The following is a 19,270-nucleotide window of genomic DNA, read 5'->3' as shown; positions in this document are numbered from 1 at the left end:
ATGATTGTCAACTGACAGCACAATGAGTCAAAGCACTAGCAGCAGCAGCATGATTATGTTAAATGTGTTGTTTTAGGAACATCCATTGTAAATAAATGGAATTCAATAAACATTGAATAGCATATCATGCAGTCTGTCTGTGCCTTTTCCTCTGTGTTGTCCTGGCATATCGTCTCCCCCATGGTTTGCTGTTCTGCATGGGGATGCTCCAAGCGCTCAGAGAAAGGAGTACACATGTAAAGTTTCCCCACTGACACAGAGAGGAGGAAAGAATGGCTGGCTCAAGTCAGCAGGAGCAATTTAACTATCACAAAAGACAACAACAGCAACACAATATGTGAGGTAATCATATTTTTCACAAAACAAAGACCACACCATTGGGAAGCTTAATGTTTGTGTAATCAAAATATGGAACAGGGAGAGGCTTGCAAAACTCTGGGAGTTGAGACTCAGGTGCAGGGTGAGGGTCTCATTGCAGGTCTTCAGGCTCCTTTGAATCCCCCTGGGGTTCTTGTGCGGAGAGAGGGAGACAAAGACAGGACAAAGGGTTAACTACATCTAGCAACCTACAGTATAGGATGGGATATTGCTGACCTATTTTAAACGTACCTTGTGTTTTCACTCTCACTTAAGTCCCTCTCCCTTTGCCATCAATCCAACATCAGCTGAGCTGCAACATAATACATACAGGTAATAATCAACAGAATCACAAGGACATAATATGACTGCTAAAAACACTCACCCATAAGTTACGTTTTTGTTTACTGATTGAAGTCTCAAATCTGCACTCATTTAGAGGGTTAGGGTAATATGGATTTACCATATCAATAGCGATGTATCACAAAAATAGCTCTGTTCCTTATTATTGTGTAACGTTAACTATAATATACTAGCTTGAACTCTAAAATGGATATCCTCATTTCACCACCTCCACCCACTACAATCACACGTCCCAATGTTATATTGAACTAATATGTTACTCCCTCCACCCCGGATAAAAGCACGTTAAGAAGCCCCTTTTCTCTAATTCCACAACGTTGGGTTGTATTAACATTAAGAGAACGGATTAATAGGCTGTTCGTGGTTAACGTGTGTTGCTAACGTTATCCGGAATCCTAGCCTAATCTGTTATCTGTAAACGTTCCCTAAATCTACTGATTTAGGGATAATCTCCACGGAATCCACTAACATCCTTTAATACACATGTTAATTTGACTCAGATGTGCTGATAATATCCGCAATATACATCTTTAAACGTCTTCTTACCTTTAAAAGTCCATCACGAACGGTCTGCGTGCACGAGCAGTTAAAGAACAAACCTGATGCACCTATATTTGTTATTGGAGATTGTAATCACTGTAAGCTAGAACCAGCACTTCCGAGATTCCAGCAATACGTAAAAAATGGCACCCGGAAAAATAACATACTGGACAAATGTTATGGCAACATCAAAGATGCGTATGCTGCTCGGATTAGACCCCCCCTTTCAAATTCGGACCATAACACCGTCCAGCTCATCCCCACCTTTAAGGCTGCCATCAAGAGAAGTAAACCTGTCTCTAAAACCGTCAGTCTATGGCAGGATGAGCGTAAACAATAGCTAAGTGGCTGCTTCCTGGCCACAGATTGGGAAGTATTCGACCAGGACAATGACACCGATACCATCGCTGAGACCATCACAGACTACATTCATTTTTGTGTCGATACTGTTGTGCCAAAAAAGACCATTAGGATATATCCAAACAATAAAGACTACATCTCATCGGATATTAAACCGTGTATCCGACGAAGAAATATCGCTTTTCAAAAGAACGATGCAATACAACTGAGATCAGCTCAAAGAGAACTAAAGGGGAAACTTAAAGAAGCCCGAGAGCAACATAGTCTGAGTGTCCGAGAGGCTTTCTCAACCAAGAACTCGAAAGAACTGTGGGACTCTGTTAAAGAAATTACAAATCTGAACTCCGGCAAGAGGGAGATGCATGTTCTGGATGAGCTTAACAAAGCAAATGAACTTAACAACTTCTACAAACGTTTTGATATTAATTCTGCTTCTAACATTGATGCATGTAATAACTTGTCAACCTCTTTAACCTGTGACCCAATACACAATAGAAGAATACTAATTGATGATAGTGCTGTGGCCAAGGTTTTCAAACAACTGAGAAGGCCAGTGGGCCAGACGGTATTTCGGCACTCCTGCTGAAAACGTTTGCAGACGAGCTCACCCCTGCCTGGAGTCCATTATTCCAGCTCTCTGCTGACTCGGGAAGCATCCCTCAAATATGGAAGAAAGCTGTCATCATACCAGTTGCAAAAAAACCATGCCCACATGACAACAACGACTTCAGACCGGTGGCTTTGACCTCAGTAGTTATGAAGTCACTAGAACGGATTATTGTAGGGAACTTGCGAACTGAGGTGCAACACCTCTTGGAGCCCTACCAGTTTGCGTACAGCGATGGTAGAGGTACAGATGATGCTCTGACTTCTACAACTCTTTATTCTAAAACACCTGGAAAATCCTTTAGCTTATGCTAGATTAATGTTCATGGACTGTAGCTCAGCTTTGAATATTATTCTTCCCCAAATGATGTTAAAAAAGCTCAAACAGATGGATGTGAACCCTTACTTGATCAGATGGTATCACTCCTTCCTAACTGAAAGACAGCAGCAGGTGAAAGTAAACTCGACCCTCTCTGACACACAGGTCATACGCACAGGGGCACCACAAGGCTGCGTTAGCTCTCCTCTTCTCTTCACGTGTAGGAGTCAGCACACACACAACCACATTATAAAGTTCTCTGATGACACAGCCATACTTAGTCTACTGACTAGAGACTCAGACATTTCTCTTTATAAACTTGAGATTGAAGAGGTTGTGAAGTGGTGTGAGGCGCACAACCTGGTGTTACATGTTAAAAAAACAAGGGAAATGATCTTTGACCCCAAGTCAGTAGGTGATCACAGCCCCGTCCTTATCAACAGGGAGGGAGTTGAGCAGGTTACAGCTTTTAAATATTTGGGGATTTATTTTGATGCTCAGTTAGGCTGGGCCCATCAGGTGGATCAGGTGCTCAAAGATAAGCCAGCGCCTGCATTTTCTGCGTCGGCTCAGGGTTCATGGAGTGGATACATGCATCATGCTAATGTTCTACAGGGCAGCAATGGAGTCTATTACTCGTTATGGCATCACAACATGGTTTGGTAACTTGTCAGTTAAATCTAAATCACAACTCCAGAGCTTGATAAAAAGGGCTGGAAAGATAATTGGCGTGCTTCCACCATCCTCTCTTCAGGAGATATTTGAGGAGATGATGAGAAAGCAAGGCCGTAAAATCACATGCGACCCCAAACACATCCTGTATAGAGAGTTTGAGTTGCTGCCCGGGGCAGAAGGTATAGATTACCAAACTATAGATTGAACAGGTATAAGTTTTCCTTTGTTCCGCTGTCAATCAAGCTGCTGAACAGTCAGAAATAACTGTGATTATGCTGTTAGGAGTTGTTGGGAGGTGCAATGTTTACAGTGTAGTTTGTGCAATCGAGAAGGTTAAATAGGGGAAGTGCATTATGTGTAAATAGGTATGGACACAATAGGGATATGTGCAATTTGACGGACACTATGCATAGGTGCAATAGGGAAAGTGCAATATTGATTTGTGTATGAATACAATAGGGGAATGTGCAATATTTGATTTATGTATAAATACAATAGGGAAAAGTGCAATTTGATTATGTATGAATGCAACAGGGAAAGTGCAATTTGATTATGTATGTGCAATAGGGATATGTGCAATATGGAAAGTGCTGTACCTGTATGTTTCTTGTTTGTTTCTTTGCCATGTGATATGTGATCTCTGTTCTGTATCTATGACTGATTGACCTGAATGTTTTATGTGTATTATCTCGATGCCCAAGACAAATTTCTCCTAAGGGCGACAATAAAGCGCTATCTTATCTTATCTTATCTATTATGCTGCAACTCTACTGCGCTGCTAGCCGCAGATAGCCCCGCAAGTCAGCGGCAAGCTAACTACCGGGGAACTATTGAGAGCTCCACGATCCGCCATTGCTGTACAAAAACTGGTCCATTGGAGTGAACGGAGATGTCGTAACTCTTCTATCTATATGGCGCTGGTGAGGGATATAATGCCTTGAAGCCCTTATTTTGCGGCCAGACTTCCCAGAATGCATCTCTTAAATGTATTTGGTTTGACCTTTCCTTCATTGTAAACATCCGTCACACTTTTTGCCTCCAAATTACGATTTGTATTCTCTAAAGTTTAACTAGCTACATTTGTTGATTGCTAAGTTTGGAAGACCCTTTTAAATGTAGATCTGGCTATTACCAAAGAACACAACATTGCAAAATAAGGCGCACTGTTACTGTAAGTAAAAGACAAAAGATGAATGAGATCAAACTGTTTTATTGTCATACTTTCACATTACAAATATAATGTCAGAATGAACACACACTGCAGTCATCCTCTCCTATTTGCAGCACATGTGTACAGCCTGTTGATCCTCACAATGTCGATGTCGCTCAGTCGTTTACTCTTCCCCATGGTGACAGAGGCGTCAGGGATGGGGGTAATGGTCTCTGCATTATTCTTTCCAAGGGCTCTCCTACAGATTTGAGAAAAAAAGAGAATCATTAATGCGTTTCTAAAATAGAATTTGGTTCGGCTTGCTCTGTCTTGAATCAGTATTTTACCTTGGATAATGCATAATAGAGGTGTAGTCATATGGCGTGTTGAGGTTATTGGTGTCAAACTTTTTGAACTGGAACTTAAAATCTAGGGACATAAAAAGATTAGTAAGTAGCTTCCAGACTAAGAAATCAATCAATCATAAATGACGCTGCGAGAGCCTTACTTTTCATGATGTTGTTGAAGTTGATTTTGACATACTGGTCGCGGTCGCTCCTCATGTGCTCGTGGTAGAAACCCAGCGTGTGCAGCAGTTCGTGTTGGATGATGCCGTGATCTATGCAGCCAAACTTCTGCAGTGTCAATGTCTGCTTGTCTCCAACATAACCCGGTGTCGTCGCACAGCTAATAGTAGAAAGTGAAAGAGAGACAGGGATAATATATATGCAACATGCAACTTTACATTTGACTAATACATGTATATCTTTTTGTTGTTGTAACCCTGTATGTACATTCCTTAATTATAAGCTTTTCGATGATTGGAGAGTTTTCTGTTGGATTCAAGCAACAGGTGAAATCAGCTGTTGTGAAGCTAAACTTGCAAACTTGTAGGTTGTCAGTAATAATAAAATAAATATTGGTTTCACATTGGACACAAACAGTGGTGTCCTGGATGAAGTTCCATGCTTGTTTATGCCATCAAACTCAACCATTGCCCTCCCTTTGAGTACTTTCTCACATACTATATTTGTTTTTATAATCATGTAACTTTCATAAACGTTTAATTAATATACTACGTCAGTTGCTCTTCACGTTGAACTTATGCCACATCACAAAAAACGATGACATTTTCAATGACAACTGGGCTGCTTATTGCAGGCTGATGGTGAATTCTGAGGATTTCGAGGGCACTGACAAATGTTAAGGTGGATTTTTTTTTGCCAACTTCAGAGAATTGGGAAAGATGTGAATAAGTACTTCCTGTCACAAATTCAAGAATGATATTGTAAAATGCTGTAACCCCCCCCTCCCCATCATCACAACCAGACCCCCAGACTAAAAGTCACATATCCATTTTTTATGTGCTTTTTTGTAGTTTTGCATCTCTTTGTAGTTGTTTTGCACATCTTATAGACATATCTCTTTGTAGTCACATTCCTTTCCAAAGATATACTGAACACTAGAACACGAACATATTATAGTAAACCACAAAATAAATCCTGAGATGCAGAGCTGTTTTGCTGACAAACTGGTTTACAAAGCCATTCTAAAGTAACTATATTTTTATGAAATATTGCTGATAAGTAAAATCAATGGATAGTTAACTGAATAATCTTGTGTTTAAAAATACAACAGTTTTTCAAACTTTAAATGTATTTAACTACATTTTACTCATGACTTATCTTGACAGTCCTACTACTTGTTTGCCCTTTAAATGTATACTTTAGTCATTGACTCACCCAAATTTTGGTACAATGTTCAGGTATGCTGTCTGTCTTGCACGTGGAATGTAGCGAATGCAGGTATTGTCCTCAATGCCCTTCATGGCGTACACAATTGTTCTCTTCTCGTTTTGGTCTACAAGTGCAAATAGTTAATCAGTATCATCACAGATTCAGAATTTTTAAAAGAGATGTGCATCATTTTTAAAAGTAAAAACCTACCATATTTAGAGCTCAGAACATAAGGGACTTCCACATAACCGTTAGCAGATTTTGGCCAGCGACAGCTGTAGGGATTCCTTTTACACTTCATCGCATTCCTGGTTCTCGGCATAATCAGGTCTCCCTCCAGCATAAATTCAGTGGATCCTATTGGAAGAAGCAAAAACATCATGCAAATCAAGCTGTTTGTGTTTCAGTATATGTGGTCTATATAATGCAATATAGGAGTTCTGCGCTAACATTGTGAGAAACTAATGTTCCTGCGCCGTCCTTCTACTATCAGAATTGAATACGCACCGTTGTTCATCCGCAAAATAGTCGTGGTTATATCCTCCGTGTCTGATTGATCCATTAAGATCTCTAAATGCAAGCAAAGCAGAAGTCATGTTACTCTGTTTTTCACACAGTTTTATAACTGATATATTTCGTCTGTTAGCAAGGGCAAACAGATGCACTGAGGTTCGATCACTTACCACTCTCAGCACCATGATCCTGTGACAAAGTAAAAAAACAACATTTTACTTCAACTTAAACTCACTTTAGTTCAATAAACTGGATAAAGATAGATACTGTTGAAAATGTGTAATTCATTTAACACAGAGCAGCTGTTAATATTTAGTGAGTCATTTCTTACACTTCCATCTTGAGCGTTGCAGAGGCCCAGAAGCAGGAGAAGGAGAAGAGAAACCATTTTCATCTTGAGGTGCTGATGCTCGGTCTCACTGGGGACTGATGCTGGAGTCCAGACCAGGCAGAGTTTATATACTGTGTGTGTGTGACGTGTGTGCGTGTGTGTGTGTGTGTGTGTGTGTGTGTGTGTGTGTGTGTGTGTGTGTGTGTGTGTGTGTGTGTGTGTGTGTGTGTGTGTGTGTGTGTGTGTTCAATGGGCTCCGTCTTAGACACACAGTGGATGGGAAGGCCCGGCCCACTGTTGCCACACAGGGATAATCTTATTCTGGAGGGATTACTACGGCCACAGGCTGCTGTCGGCCCGCTTAGCATCACATTTCAGAACGCCTTTTTTTAACCAGCGGGGGATCTGCCCATGAGATTGCGCCTGTCCCGAAGTTTTATCCTAAAAGAAAACAGATTCAAACAATGCTCCTGGAATGTTCCTATTACATATTTGCAAGCTCTGTGGTAATATAGCTTTTTTCCTAAAAGACAGAAGAATAAAAGTAGTTTTCAGTGCTAAATAATTCAGGGGGAGTGTTATTTTATTATTTGTAGTGTTTCAAATTACAGTCAATACAATTATTGGTTGAGTCAATCAACACTTGGCAACCATATTGATAATAGATATATAAAAGATTAGGTGGTTTGAGGCTGTACAATTTGATTATTTCTGCTTTGCTTTGTTATAAATACCAATATATTGAATAGCTTTGGGTTTCGGACCACTAGTTGAGCAACTTAACCTTACCTTTAGCTGTAGGGAAAATATAATGGGTCACTTTTATAGTTTTCTGCCATTTTATTCAATTAATTGCCCAATTGTGTTAGCCCATATTTCCAAATAAACCTAAAGATCTTTTCACTGAGTGTTCAGAGGAAGAAGTAGAACAATAACAGTTGCTTAATTTGACCTAAATATTCACTGAAAATGACTTAACAATCCTTTATACAATCTAAAAAGTGATGAGTATTATAATAATGATAATGAGGTGCTGTAGAAAGAGGGACAAAAACATCCTCTGCAGTTTTATTACTCTGTGAATAGTGTAATTTTGGCTCTGTATTTTCTTTTTCCCTCTCATCTTGTTTATACCACATTTTAATATTTAATAATACACTTTACAGCAAATACAACAGCACAGATTGTTCAGAATATCAGTATGAGAAAAACGACACCCTCTGTCCTTAGACCCTCACATCGTACAAGGAAAAACTTCCAGAGAAAACCCACAGTTTAAGGGAACATGGGAGAAACCTCAGGGAGAGCAACAGAGGAGGGATCCCTCTCCCAGGACGGACAGACGTGCAATAGATGCCGTGTGTAAATCGAAGAGATAATACATTTTACAGCATATAGACCGAATGTTAGGAAATGCATGTGTCTGTAATAAGAAGATGAATCCACGAGGATGTCAGCTACAATCCTGTGGAAGCCATCAGGGAAGCAGCATGACAAGACCCAAGGCAGGACCGCAGAGACAGGTTCAGCCACGACCCGAAGTCCACGACTTAATCCAGAACTCAGGATAGAGGATCCAAGACACAGGACTACAGCAAGAGGATCAGCCTCGACTCCGGATCCCGGCGTAGATATAGATACAAAACAAGAAAAAAGATTTGGCTGAGTTAATCGGAACAAGAGAATACACAGACACAGACAGAGAGGGAAAAGGTCATTGGATAAAAGTTATTCTTGATAACCCTCTAGAAAGATCTCATGAACTTCCCCACTCAACCTATCAAGACCCGAGCAGTTATATTAGATATAGGATAAGAAACAGAGAGAGGGAGCACAACAACCTATCTCTTCGTCAGATGCACTCCCCCTTTTGATCACCAACAACTGCAGTGCTACGGACACTATCAGTGCACCTCTTAACACACACAAACACACATCCTATTAAACTTAACAGCCACTGCTGCCTTTACAAGCATTTAGATTCCACAAATAGCTTTTTAGTTTACGCTGGATGTGACCGTACTGTTATGACTCTCTATTTAAAACGTGTTGTTTCAAATAATAGCAATTAGTGGCTGGCTGTAAAGTGCTGTAGAGTCATTATTGAAGCGCTGCTGCTGCTACTGCATCAGTCCTCAGCTGGAAAACTCTGAGCCTTGGCCACCCCACTGTGATGCACACAAAAAACCCAAATCCAGAAATGGGTTATTTAGAAAGATGCGTATTCAGATTGATTAGATACCTTGCTAATAAATCATCAGCTTCCTGTGGATTATTTACCAGAGAAGAGGGATGCTGTCTGGCTTCATGGCGCCATAAACAGCTTTATGATCTGATTTCGCATGTCAAGGCTGGCAGCTCCAAACACAGATTCCATCAGGGCAACCTTTATATGATGTGGCCCATCGCTGTACATCACAATAATGTGGCATTTATTATCGGGGAATAGAAATTGCACCGTGTGTGTGTTTGTGTGTACGTTTTAAAGAGAGAAGGACTGCAGGTGCCGAAATTGTGAACTCCATTTACTGCAAGTCCAATAAAGCCATTATGGAACTGTGCATTTTACAATGTTTGCATCATGCATGGGTTTAAATGTGTCTGTGTGTGTCTTCCTGTCCAATTGTGGAGATCCGCGTGGATGCACAGGTAATCCAATTTGTGTTTCAGAGACAGAGCAGAGCGTGGGTAATGCTCAATGATGTACGACCCATCCTTTTGGTTGAGCTTTATTCCTAATGCCCCTGACTGCAGGGGGAGGTCGATCTTATTCAATTGGCTGTCAGTGTAGAGCCACCCACACACAAAAACATTTTCTTTTCCAAAGTTGTGGACTTTGTTAACGGGAGGAGAAGCTTTCGAAAAACATCAGCAGATTGTAGGAATTTTTCAGTGTCATTTTAAGCTTTTGTTTTTTTTATCCTTTTCCCTTTGTCTTCATAGATCCATGTTGGTTTGGTTCTTTAAGTTTATTTTGTTTTTCTCAGATATCTTTAAAACATGTTTCTGAAGGGTTTGGCTCGAAATACCAAACAGTTCATGCATTGTAGCAGGGGCGGATCTACGGGGGGGTAAGGGGGGCAGCTTCCCGCCCCACTGCCCCCCTAACTGTTGTGTCCCTAAAACTGTACTTGTAGAAACAAACCTACACTATGTCCACAAGCTTCTCAAGCAACGAAACAAGCAGTTCATTAATTAAAAGTGAATCATTTTAAATATCATCTTAGGCCCGTTAAAAACGTAGCTACGGCCCTGCAATAAACTGCGGAGCGGCGTTCACACAAACCGCGGCTCACACAGCTGCAGAGAGACCGAGCTGTCCCAGCACCTGAAGGTGGATCAGCTTCCCCTGAGAGCATTTCCCCTTTAATAAGGACGAGAGCTTGAAACTAAATATTAATAAAACGCTGCCGTTTGAATCGATAGCGTGCTATGCTACTTATTAGCTACATGGCCCTAACGTGTAAAGTTATACAAGCATTTGTACCAGTGCTTTTCACAAGTAGAGTCTTGCAGGACAGAGTAGCTGGAGTGATTCAACAACAACAAAAAGACATAGGCCTATCTGAGAAGTGATCAGGATGAGTAGAAAGAGGAACAGGAAAAGACAGTAGGCTACACTGAAGAGACCAGGAGGGTCAGAACAGGAGAAAGCCAGGAGGAGATGAAGACATTAGTGAAGAAGAAGAAATGTATGTGAGGAATAAAGATGAAGTGTCAGAAAGAGGGACAGAGGCAGGGATCAGGAGGCAGATGAGACTCCAGCTGGACCACATGGTATGTTTTTATTCTTCTTGCATACATATTCCATTACAGCAGCACAATCTAGCCGCTCTTAGTATTGACAAATATGTATTAAAATGTGTTGCTGCACAGGTCACCTTTAGCTCTCTTAAGAGATGGGTTATGTTATTTGTGTGCTTAATTATACCTAAGTACTTTTACTGTACTTACAGTAATCATAATTCTAGGGTATCTGTTTTATACTATATTTTAGTTTGTTTGTCTGAACACCTTGTTTCTCTTGTGCATTAAGAACACTTGTGTTAGGAGATGATTTAACATTACATAGGATATACAGTATAACATACCATGTACTGTCCGCCCTCCCATGCCACCCTGGCATGACATCTTGCCCCCAATTTGCCACCCCATGTAAAATGTTCTAGAACCGCCACTGCATTATAGCATCCCAGAAACCCCTCTGTTTCAGCCCTGTTTCAAAAGTTCTGATTGTGTATCTTTGAATATAAATGAGCTGCTGCTGGCCAAGCCCCTCTACAAGATGATTGGTTTGAAAACACAAGGGGGCTCTAGGAGGAGATTCAGATCCTAAAGTGGGCGGGTGTTACCTTGTTTGGTTATTGGCTAATTGTTTCCCAACCCAAAAAAACATTTTGACATCACAAAATGGCTAAAAGATTATCTAAAAAAACCATTATATATTATCTAAAAAAAAGTTTTCAGATAAAGGGATCAGGAAAAAAAGAAAGAGAAACTTTTTTCCTGAAACTTTAAGAATCTCTTAACACAAGAGGGGGGGGGGGGGCACATATTTATGTATACAAGTCAAGACATTAAAAAGTTGATTTTTAGGCGACTTTTAACACATTTATGATTGTTGAGGTGGCAGTTTCTGCAGATACTTAATATATCAAAATGTGATTAATATGAAGCGCAGCAATCCCAAATCTTATACAAATGATTAAATCCGGATTTTTGTTACATTTGAAAGAACCAAAAATCTGGCCAGTGTATTCATGGTTAAACTGCCAAAGATACTGTCACATATTAACATATTAGACATTATCCAGAGGCATAACTTGCAGGTTTTGACTACAATGGCAGCAGTGGAGAAATAACATTTGTTTGATTATATTTCCACTTACCATAAAAAAGTACAAATATTTTCAAAGAATAAAAGAACAGTCAAACATGATTGAATACTATATTAGATTAAAGCTTGAAATATTGACTTGACTGATCAATTGGTGGATCGCTTCATTGTTCGAGTAATTTATTCAAGCAATATTCCCCAACCTCTGCTTTAAGCTTTTCCAACGTGAAATGTACTGCTTTACTTTGTTTTGTGCAGTAGTAAACTGAATACACCTGATTAGTCAATCAACAGAACATCAGGCGGCAAGTGCTTCATCGATAAACCGTTAAGGTAACTTTCAGGAACAATATATAAGATTCCGTGGTAGTGTCACAGCACTGGACATAATTGCAATGAATCCTTACCATTATTGACACAATGTGCTACAGGACAGAATTAAAAGCAGAGATTGCAGTTTGTACCCTTGTATCAATACTGCTCAAAATATCAATTCAAACTTCTTTAAATATTCATAATGCATAGTTATAGTAATTTCAACACTTGACAACTCTTTTCTTTGGCTTCTTTAATGTGTAGAAACTGTATATCATTAAGTTTTGCCTGTTATGTTGGACAACAAAAGCACTTGAAGGCATCACATTGGGCTCTGGAATGGGCATTCATCACTATTCTTTAGACATTTATACAAAAAATGACCCTCTCGATCAATCTTTAATCCTTAGTAAACCCTTACAGAAGATGTGAAGTACATTTCTAATTCCACTGTGTATCCGACAGTGTAAGGAGGTGGATGTGTGTGGTGGGAGTAAGTGGAGCAGATGGGAAGTTCCTGCACGTTCTTCCTGAACACCAAACACCAGTGATGGCGTGCCCTATGAGCCCTTCACTGCTTTACAGTCCATCTCTGTCTCTTTCTCTGACACTACGTGGGCAGCCAAGGATAACAGTCAATGAGCAATATCAATTTACGTAATGGACTATTAAACAATGTGCTTCACATTTAGAACGGCTGCACGGGTGTTCAGTGGGAGTTTGTGCCAGGAAGTGCGCTGCCATGATGAGCGCCCTGTGAAATGAGACGCATTAGAGTGCTCTGCTGCCTCCTTCTCCTCCTACAGTCGCTCGGCTCATGACACAGATGCCCTACTTACTCACCCTTCGCTCGCCTTTAACTCCCAAATGTCAAAAATAGCAATCTGTTTTGTACACAGCATTCAATTTGGACATCCTCTTGGATCCAACCCCCTGTTGCATTTTGTTGAGTGAGGTTTTAAATAAGCTAGATATTTCTTGTTTTTTCCTCACTAGCTGACTCATTTCACATCTGTTGTTTACAAAGTTAGTAACTCATACTAATAGATTTATTTGGGGTTTTTGAGTAAATCTTTGAAGATTTTCTAAAAGTAGCTCCCTCTTTTTGTTGTCTCCCTCTATACTGGAGTGGATCAGGGAAAGTCTGGTTCACACTAATTTACATTCAGACAAACAGGAACAAAATCAATGCAATTGATTAAGACACAATCCAGTTCCACAGGCCGCTCAGGGAATAATTGTGTTTGATGGATGATGTGTCAAGTGCTTTATGAAAAGTTGTACTTCAAAAAGGTAAAGGGTAAAAAGACGTAGTAAATGGGATAATTGTATCCGTTTTTTTTTATTCCATTACGTCAGATCTAGGGTTTTAGAAATCAACTCAATTTAAATTCACAAAACACTACATCATTGCATTTAAGCATACTACCAAGTGCACTCTTTTGATTGGTCGCCACTAATCCATGACATGCTTTGCTCAAGGGTACCTCAAAACTGGCATCAGAGGAAGGCAGAGTGTGACTCATCCACTTTGCCCACCCACGGTCCCCCAGCCCTTGATGGAGAAGTAGTTTCCCTCCCTCCAGGCCACAGCAATGATATAAAGCTGCTCACATTTCAGAGAAGATTATATATTTACATCAATATGTAGAACTCTTACTGTCCCTCTCAATCTTGGTTTGGAAAAAACGACTTCCAAAGAGGACAAATCTTGTTTTTTTTGTATCATTATTACTGTAGTTATCCGCACAGACACTTTATTATTACTTTATATCAATATATATAATAGATTCAATATGTTGCTTTTATATCCTTCGTTGATGACTATAAGTGAAGCAGCAATTCCGGGATGCTAGTCAAAATACATAATAAATAAATAAATAAATACCATTTGTGTCTTATTTGTTATATGCGCAGAGATAGCTCTGGTGATTATCTAATGCCATCACTACATCAAAAATACACATTTCCAACGCTTTTTAAAAATATTACAATCAAAACCAATGATGTTACCATTAACCTCACTGTGCTTTCTTTCTATTGCTGATTAGCAGATGTTAGCATGTTAACACAATGAGAGAGTGAACATTGTATTGCTAAAAAAGTTCTTGGTCAGCCTTACATTTCCTTAGATTATGTTACTAATGCAAATACTGCCTCATAGCAGGTGCAGTAAGCTGTGTTGAAATAAGAGTAAACACTCATGTGTGTTTAGGATTGAAAATAACATGCAATACAATACAGTGTATACTGTTAAGTCTGTTGTTTGTTTATGCAAACTGTAGGGTTTGCTGTTTGTTTGGCGGTCACACCCAGGCTAACGGGTGGTCACTGATAGTGAACTCATCCGATTGCACAGTGGGTGTAGTCGTGTTCATGGGGAGGTTTTTAACCACCTTCTTTTGTACTTTTTGACATTTTAAGCACGTTGCATAGTGAGTAAAGTACCGGAGGTAATGGAAAATGTTGAGCACGGTATGAAAGACGTTCTTTGAATATGAGAAAAAGCACCACGGGTCGCTTGTGTGCTTTAATAAAGCCGGTCTCCCAGCCCTGAGTTATAGCTTGAAGTGAAATTACATCCATGGGATAACAGCTTTCTTATTATGTTGTCATCTTTTAGTTGAAATTATTATGCCTAGTTTAGTAGTTTTAAACATTTTACATTTGTATTTGAATGTCTCAAATACTGTGGGTGACCAAATATTTGATGACAAAAAATGCAATATTCAAATTAAAATACATACAAGTCTGTAGTTAAATAATAATTTCACACTCAGTTTTCAATGAATTTTTTCCATCTTCTACTTCGTCTTCACATAATCTTTTTCTCTTTCTTCAAAAGCCCAGTGTACATGATCTAACTTACTTACGTTTTCCACCCAAATGTAGCAAATCCCCTAATGAGGCTTTAGGCGCTGCTATTTTTCATCTTCATCGTTTTGACTGAGCTGTATTTAACATCACATGGAATAAGCACACTTCAGTTAACAAGACTCGGTGGAAGAATTCAAATTCATTAACTCTCAAAAACTCTCAGACCCAAATTAATTTGCACAAGACTGCAACAGTTTGTGTTTTGTGATATTACATTACGTGCAGAGTCAATTGGTTTTGATTTGTGTTGAAGTGCTGCAGTGCAGATGACTTGAACTAAACAGGCATTTCCCAGGCCTGTGCTGCTCATATGTGAAGACCTGTAGCCTTCCTTTCCAAGAACGTAGCTCAGTGAGAGATATCTAAAACCCATTTCCTGCCTGGCTTAGAATAATGAGGTGTTGGAGCCTGCTGGCACGGCTTAGCCACACACCTCCCCAACGGAAAAAGTTATGGATGGTATACAGATCCATACACACTCAAAGACATGGACATATGCCCCCTGAAGGTGTTACGGATAGCTGCGTATTGCAAAGCCAGCCAGCAGGCAGCACCGTCGTGTGGGCATTGATACGACAATCAGTTCACGCTGAACCCGCCACAGCCAATCACGGGACAGTTTCTTGGCAGGAAGCAGCCAATCTTCACAGGGTTGCCAGATACTCTATCCTCAGTGAGCTGTTGCTGGCGCGCTACTAGCCAACCATAAAGAAAGCCGGTGCCTTGCGTCAGCCAATCGTATGAATATTGGCCAGCGTCAGGCCTATCGACAGAGACCTGCCGTGTGGTTAAGGCCAATCTGGGCTTTATCCTTCCCTACAGATGTCCGATTAGTGTTGTTTAGGGAAATCAAACTGCCACAACAGGCCCGCTATGCCAATGTGGCAACCTGAATGGAGAGACTGGTAGAACGGGATATGAGGAACCCACAATGGCTGACTTTGCTGTACCGCTCTGATACCGCAGTGAGTGTTGTAGCCTTGTTGGCAGGGCCGGCCCTGACCAATTTGCTGCCCTAGGAAATATTTTAGCTGACGCGCCCCCCCCCCCCAAATGCAGACACTTACTATGACTCGCGCGTGCATGGTTGGGGTGTATATTGTGTAATATTGAAGTTAAAAGCATCAATCTGGTCACTTTGAGAGCAACATTAGGAAATCTATGGATACATCTCTCAACACCCATATGAAACAGAACTGTAAGTAGATTTTCTTTTTCTTTATGGATACTTTACAAATCACTCCCCTTTCAAACTGTATTCTTGTTTATTAATAACAACTTTTTTGTACTGTCATATCGTTTTTTATACCTGTTTTTCACCTATTCTCTTATTTTTATATAACTATAATGATCATATAAAGGTGTGCCTTTACCTCACTGAGCTGAGGTTATCAGAGCCGCTTAGTCTTTCAGGAGAGAGCTCTCTAAAGCTCTCCCCCCGCGGCCGCTTACACAGTAAATTCCAATGTTAATAAAAGCTGTGTACGTTTTTTGGGAGTTTGATTTATTTTAAATTAACACAAATATAAAATTAAAACCTATAATTGCACACTACCATTATTTAAAAAAAAAAGAACAATTTCACATAAACCTCTGGTTTTTACTGGGGCTGGGGCAGTTCAACTTGATTTTGGGGGGGGGGGTGTGTGCCATAGTTTATGGGTCGTTGTACGTAATATAGGCGTAGTTCTGTTAGTATAAGATAATAAGATGTACTTTGTTGATCCAAAATCGGGAAATTGTGTTATGAAATTTAAAATAATATATTTTTTTAATTTCTAACTTTTTTTTCCCGGCGCCCCCTATGGGTTGATGCGCCCTTAGCATTCGCCTATACTGCCTATGCCGAGGGCCGGCCCTGCTTGTTGGTAAAGATTCACACCTCAGCTCGATGCCCTTTCTCAACTATACCATGAGCTAGCAGGCGCTGCTTTACTGTCGAGGTCTTTCTTTAATGAGGTTCTAAATTTACAAGCATGTAGTCGTAAAAAGGCCTGCAAGTTTATCCCTCATAAACCCGCGCTGCAAGGACATGTTCAATGATCTCTGGTCATGCTCACTTTAATGGGTTTATAACACATATCTGCGCCTTAAATGAACATAGGTATTAGATCAGAGGATAGTACAGAGGCTTTTAGTAGCACTCGCGCTTTCTGTTTACACTTTTATCTTGTTTTATGTTGCTGCGCTCACCACTTGCAGTAGCAGAAAGTGCTATCACTGCCCATTGTAAAATACAATTAACGAGAACAGAACAGATTACCTCAGCTTTCCTGTTTTACGACACATTTTAAGGCGAACTTTTAAGATTACTTTTCTTTTGACTATATCGTTGTGAATGTAACCGATTAATACAAAATAAGATACTATTTGAGATTTTGGAGCATGTTTTGAGGCTTTACCTTTTTTTCACAGAGGACCTGTCCACGTGTCATAATAGCTGAAGCAGGGCTGAAGTCGAATAGTCCATTTAGCTTAGGAACCTTCCTAAAGGAGTGAAATGACCCGGAAGTCCCTCAGTGGCAGCCATGATAAGTGCCGTTCGAATTCTCTAGAATGATGAGAATGATAGGAAAGGAGGTTTCAAACTTCCTTTATAACCTCCTTTAGCTTAGGAACCACTGGACCTCCCTAACCGACAGGAGAAGCGAAAATGCTGCCCCACAATGCCTTGCAGCCGCAGGATTTGCCGTCACTCAACAGTCGGCCGTTCACGGAAACAACCGATTATGACCGAGAAATTATATCATGAAAGTTACGGTGCTTATTAAGCATTTTAAAACATAGGTGGTAAGTTGCCAAAGTGCTTTGTTTTGAACGTTCATCAGTATTATAATCAAAAAGAGAAATATGAACGTTAGTTTTCACTGAAATTATCAAATAAAGTCAACATTTCAGTCTTTACTGAGCTGTGTGGGGTTTGTTCAACTTTTAAAAGATGTTTGAATGGTGATATACACAGAGATAGATGTTAAGGACTAACGTTTATAATAAATACATCTGTATTGATTTTAAGATCATTTAGTTCATACAATCATACGTATTGGGATCATTAGTATTAATGTGGACCGGAGGGAGAGGGTGACGAGCATAAGTTTCACTTTCCTTTTTTATTTAAATTCCAACTTTGGTCATGAAGAATATGTTTCTCTGTTGTCCACGTTCATAAAGCAAAGCAGCAGCATCAGAGCACGGAGCAGAGTCTCCAGATGAGTTTACAGTAGTCCCTCGTTCTTATTAAACATCCATGTTGTAGTCCGCTGTATAGAAAACTGTGGTTTCCATAGTTTCCCCACAGCAGCAGACGCACACAATGACGTCCGCTGGCGCATCATAAACACGTCAGATAGTGAAAGTGCATTCGGATTCTCTAAAGTACCGCAGTCTCTTCTCCTAAGTCCTTTTGAATTCTCCTATCCACTATCCCTTAACCCCGTGACGTTTCACTCAGAGGTCAAGGAATAGACGATAGGGTTAGAACCTAGGAGCTGATTTTTAAACTATCCGACTGCAGCCCAGGTCTTCTTCTTCTTCTTCTTCTTCTTCTTCTTCTTCTTCTTCTTCTTCTTCTTCTTCTTCTTCTTCTTCTTCTTCTTCTTCTTCTTCTTCTTCTTCTTTTCTTTAATGGCGAATCGCTTCCACTTGGAGTATATATCGCCACCTACTGTTGAGTTATTAAAAGTTCATATTAAATCCTTGTCCTCAGACCAGTGCTTTTGAGGAATTTGAAGATCAGCTTGTTTGCTTCATTTCTTGATTTACTTTCGTATATTGACTTGAAATCCATGTCCTTGACGTTGAGTTGTTCCACTGCAGTTTTCAGAATGAATCTTTGTCTGTTATAATCCGGGAAGCTAAAAAATACATGATGTATTGTCTCTGGTTGTTGGCAACCATCACAATTGCCATTTGGATGTTTTCCAATCAGATGCAGTGATGCGTTTAATCCAGAGTGTCCCAATTGTATCCTGCTTTTAATGCTCTGTTCTCTTCTACTACTCCCCCAAGTGCTTCCTGTTCCTACTTCCCGTTGGTATAAATGTCTTCCTTTGGTGTTACTGTCCCATCGTTTTTTCCATTGTTGCTTGATAACCACTTTTGTAACAGATTTGACTTCTGCTCTACTGATGGGTACCATAATATCAATCTGGTTTGCTTTCAAACCACATTTTGCCAGTTGATCCACTACTTAATTCCCTCTAATACCCACATGCGCTGGAACCCACACAAATTGAACAACAATTCTGAAGCGCAGGTGTGATCAATAACAGTTAATGACTGTGATCCTCTC

General features: G+C 40.0%; 2 protein-coding genes across 3 annotated transcripts in view; one reads left to right on the top strand and one right to left on the bottom strand.

Moving 5' to 3' along the window:
• mdga2a (MAM domain containing glycosylphosphatidylinositol anchor 2a) overlaps window positions 1-19,270 on the top strand; it is a 198,938-nt gene that overhangs the window by 41,325 nt on the left and 138,343 nt on the right. The window lies entirely within an intron of this gene.
• Window positions 4,485-7,064, bottom strand: LOC139433033 (low choriolytic enzyme-like). Its single transcript, XM_071201883.1, has 8 exons — window positions 6,951-7,064; window positions 6,790-6,808; window positions 6,614-6,676; window positions 6,317-6,463; window positions 6,113-6,230; window positions 4,879-5,057; window positions 4,718-4,799; window positions 4,485-4,629 (listed from the first exon to the last, which is right to left on the bottom strand). Exons 1-8 carry the CDS (start codon window positions 7,011-7,013, stop codon window positions 4,485-4,487), a joined length of 816 nt encoding a protein of 271 aa, XP_071057984.1. The 5' UTR covers window positions 7,014-7,064.

This window comes from Pseudochaenichthys georgianus, chromosome 24, assembly GCF_902827115.2.
Source record: "Pseudochaenichthys georgianus chromosome 24, fPseGeo1.2, whole genome shotgun sequence".
Classification (NCBI taxonomy): Eukaryota; Metazoa; Chordata; class Actinopteri; order Perciformes; family Channichthyidae; genus Pseudochaenichthys; species Pseudochaenichthys georgianus.
Note: the sequence above shows the minus strand (reverse complement) of the source record. Positions and strands in the feature narration are given on the sequence as shown.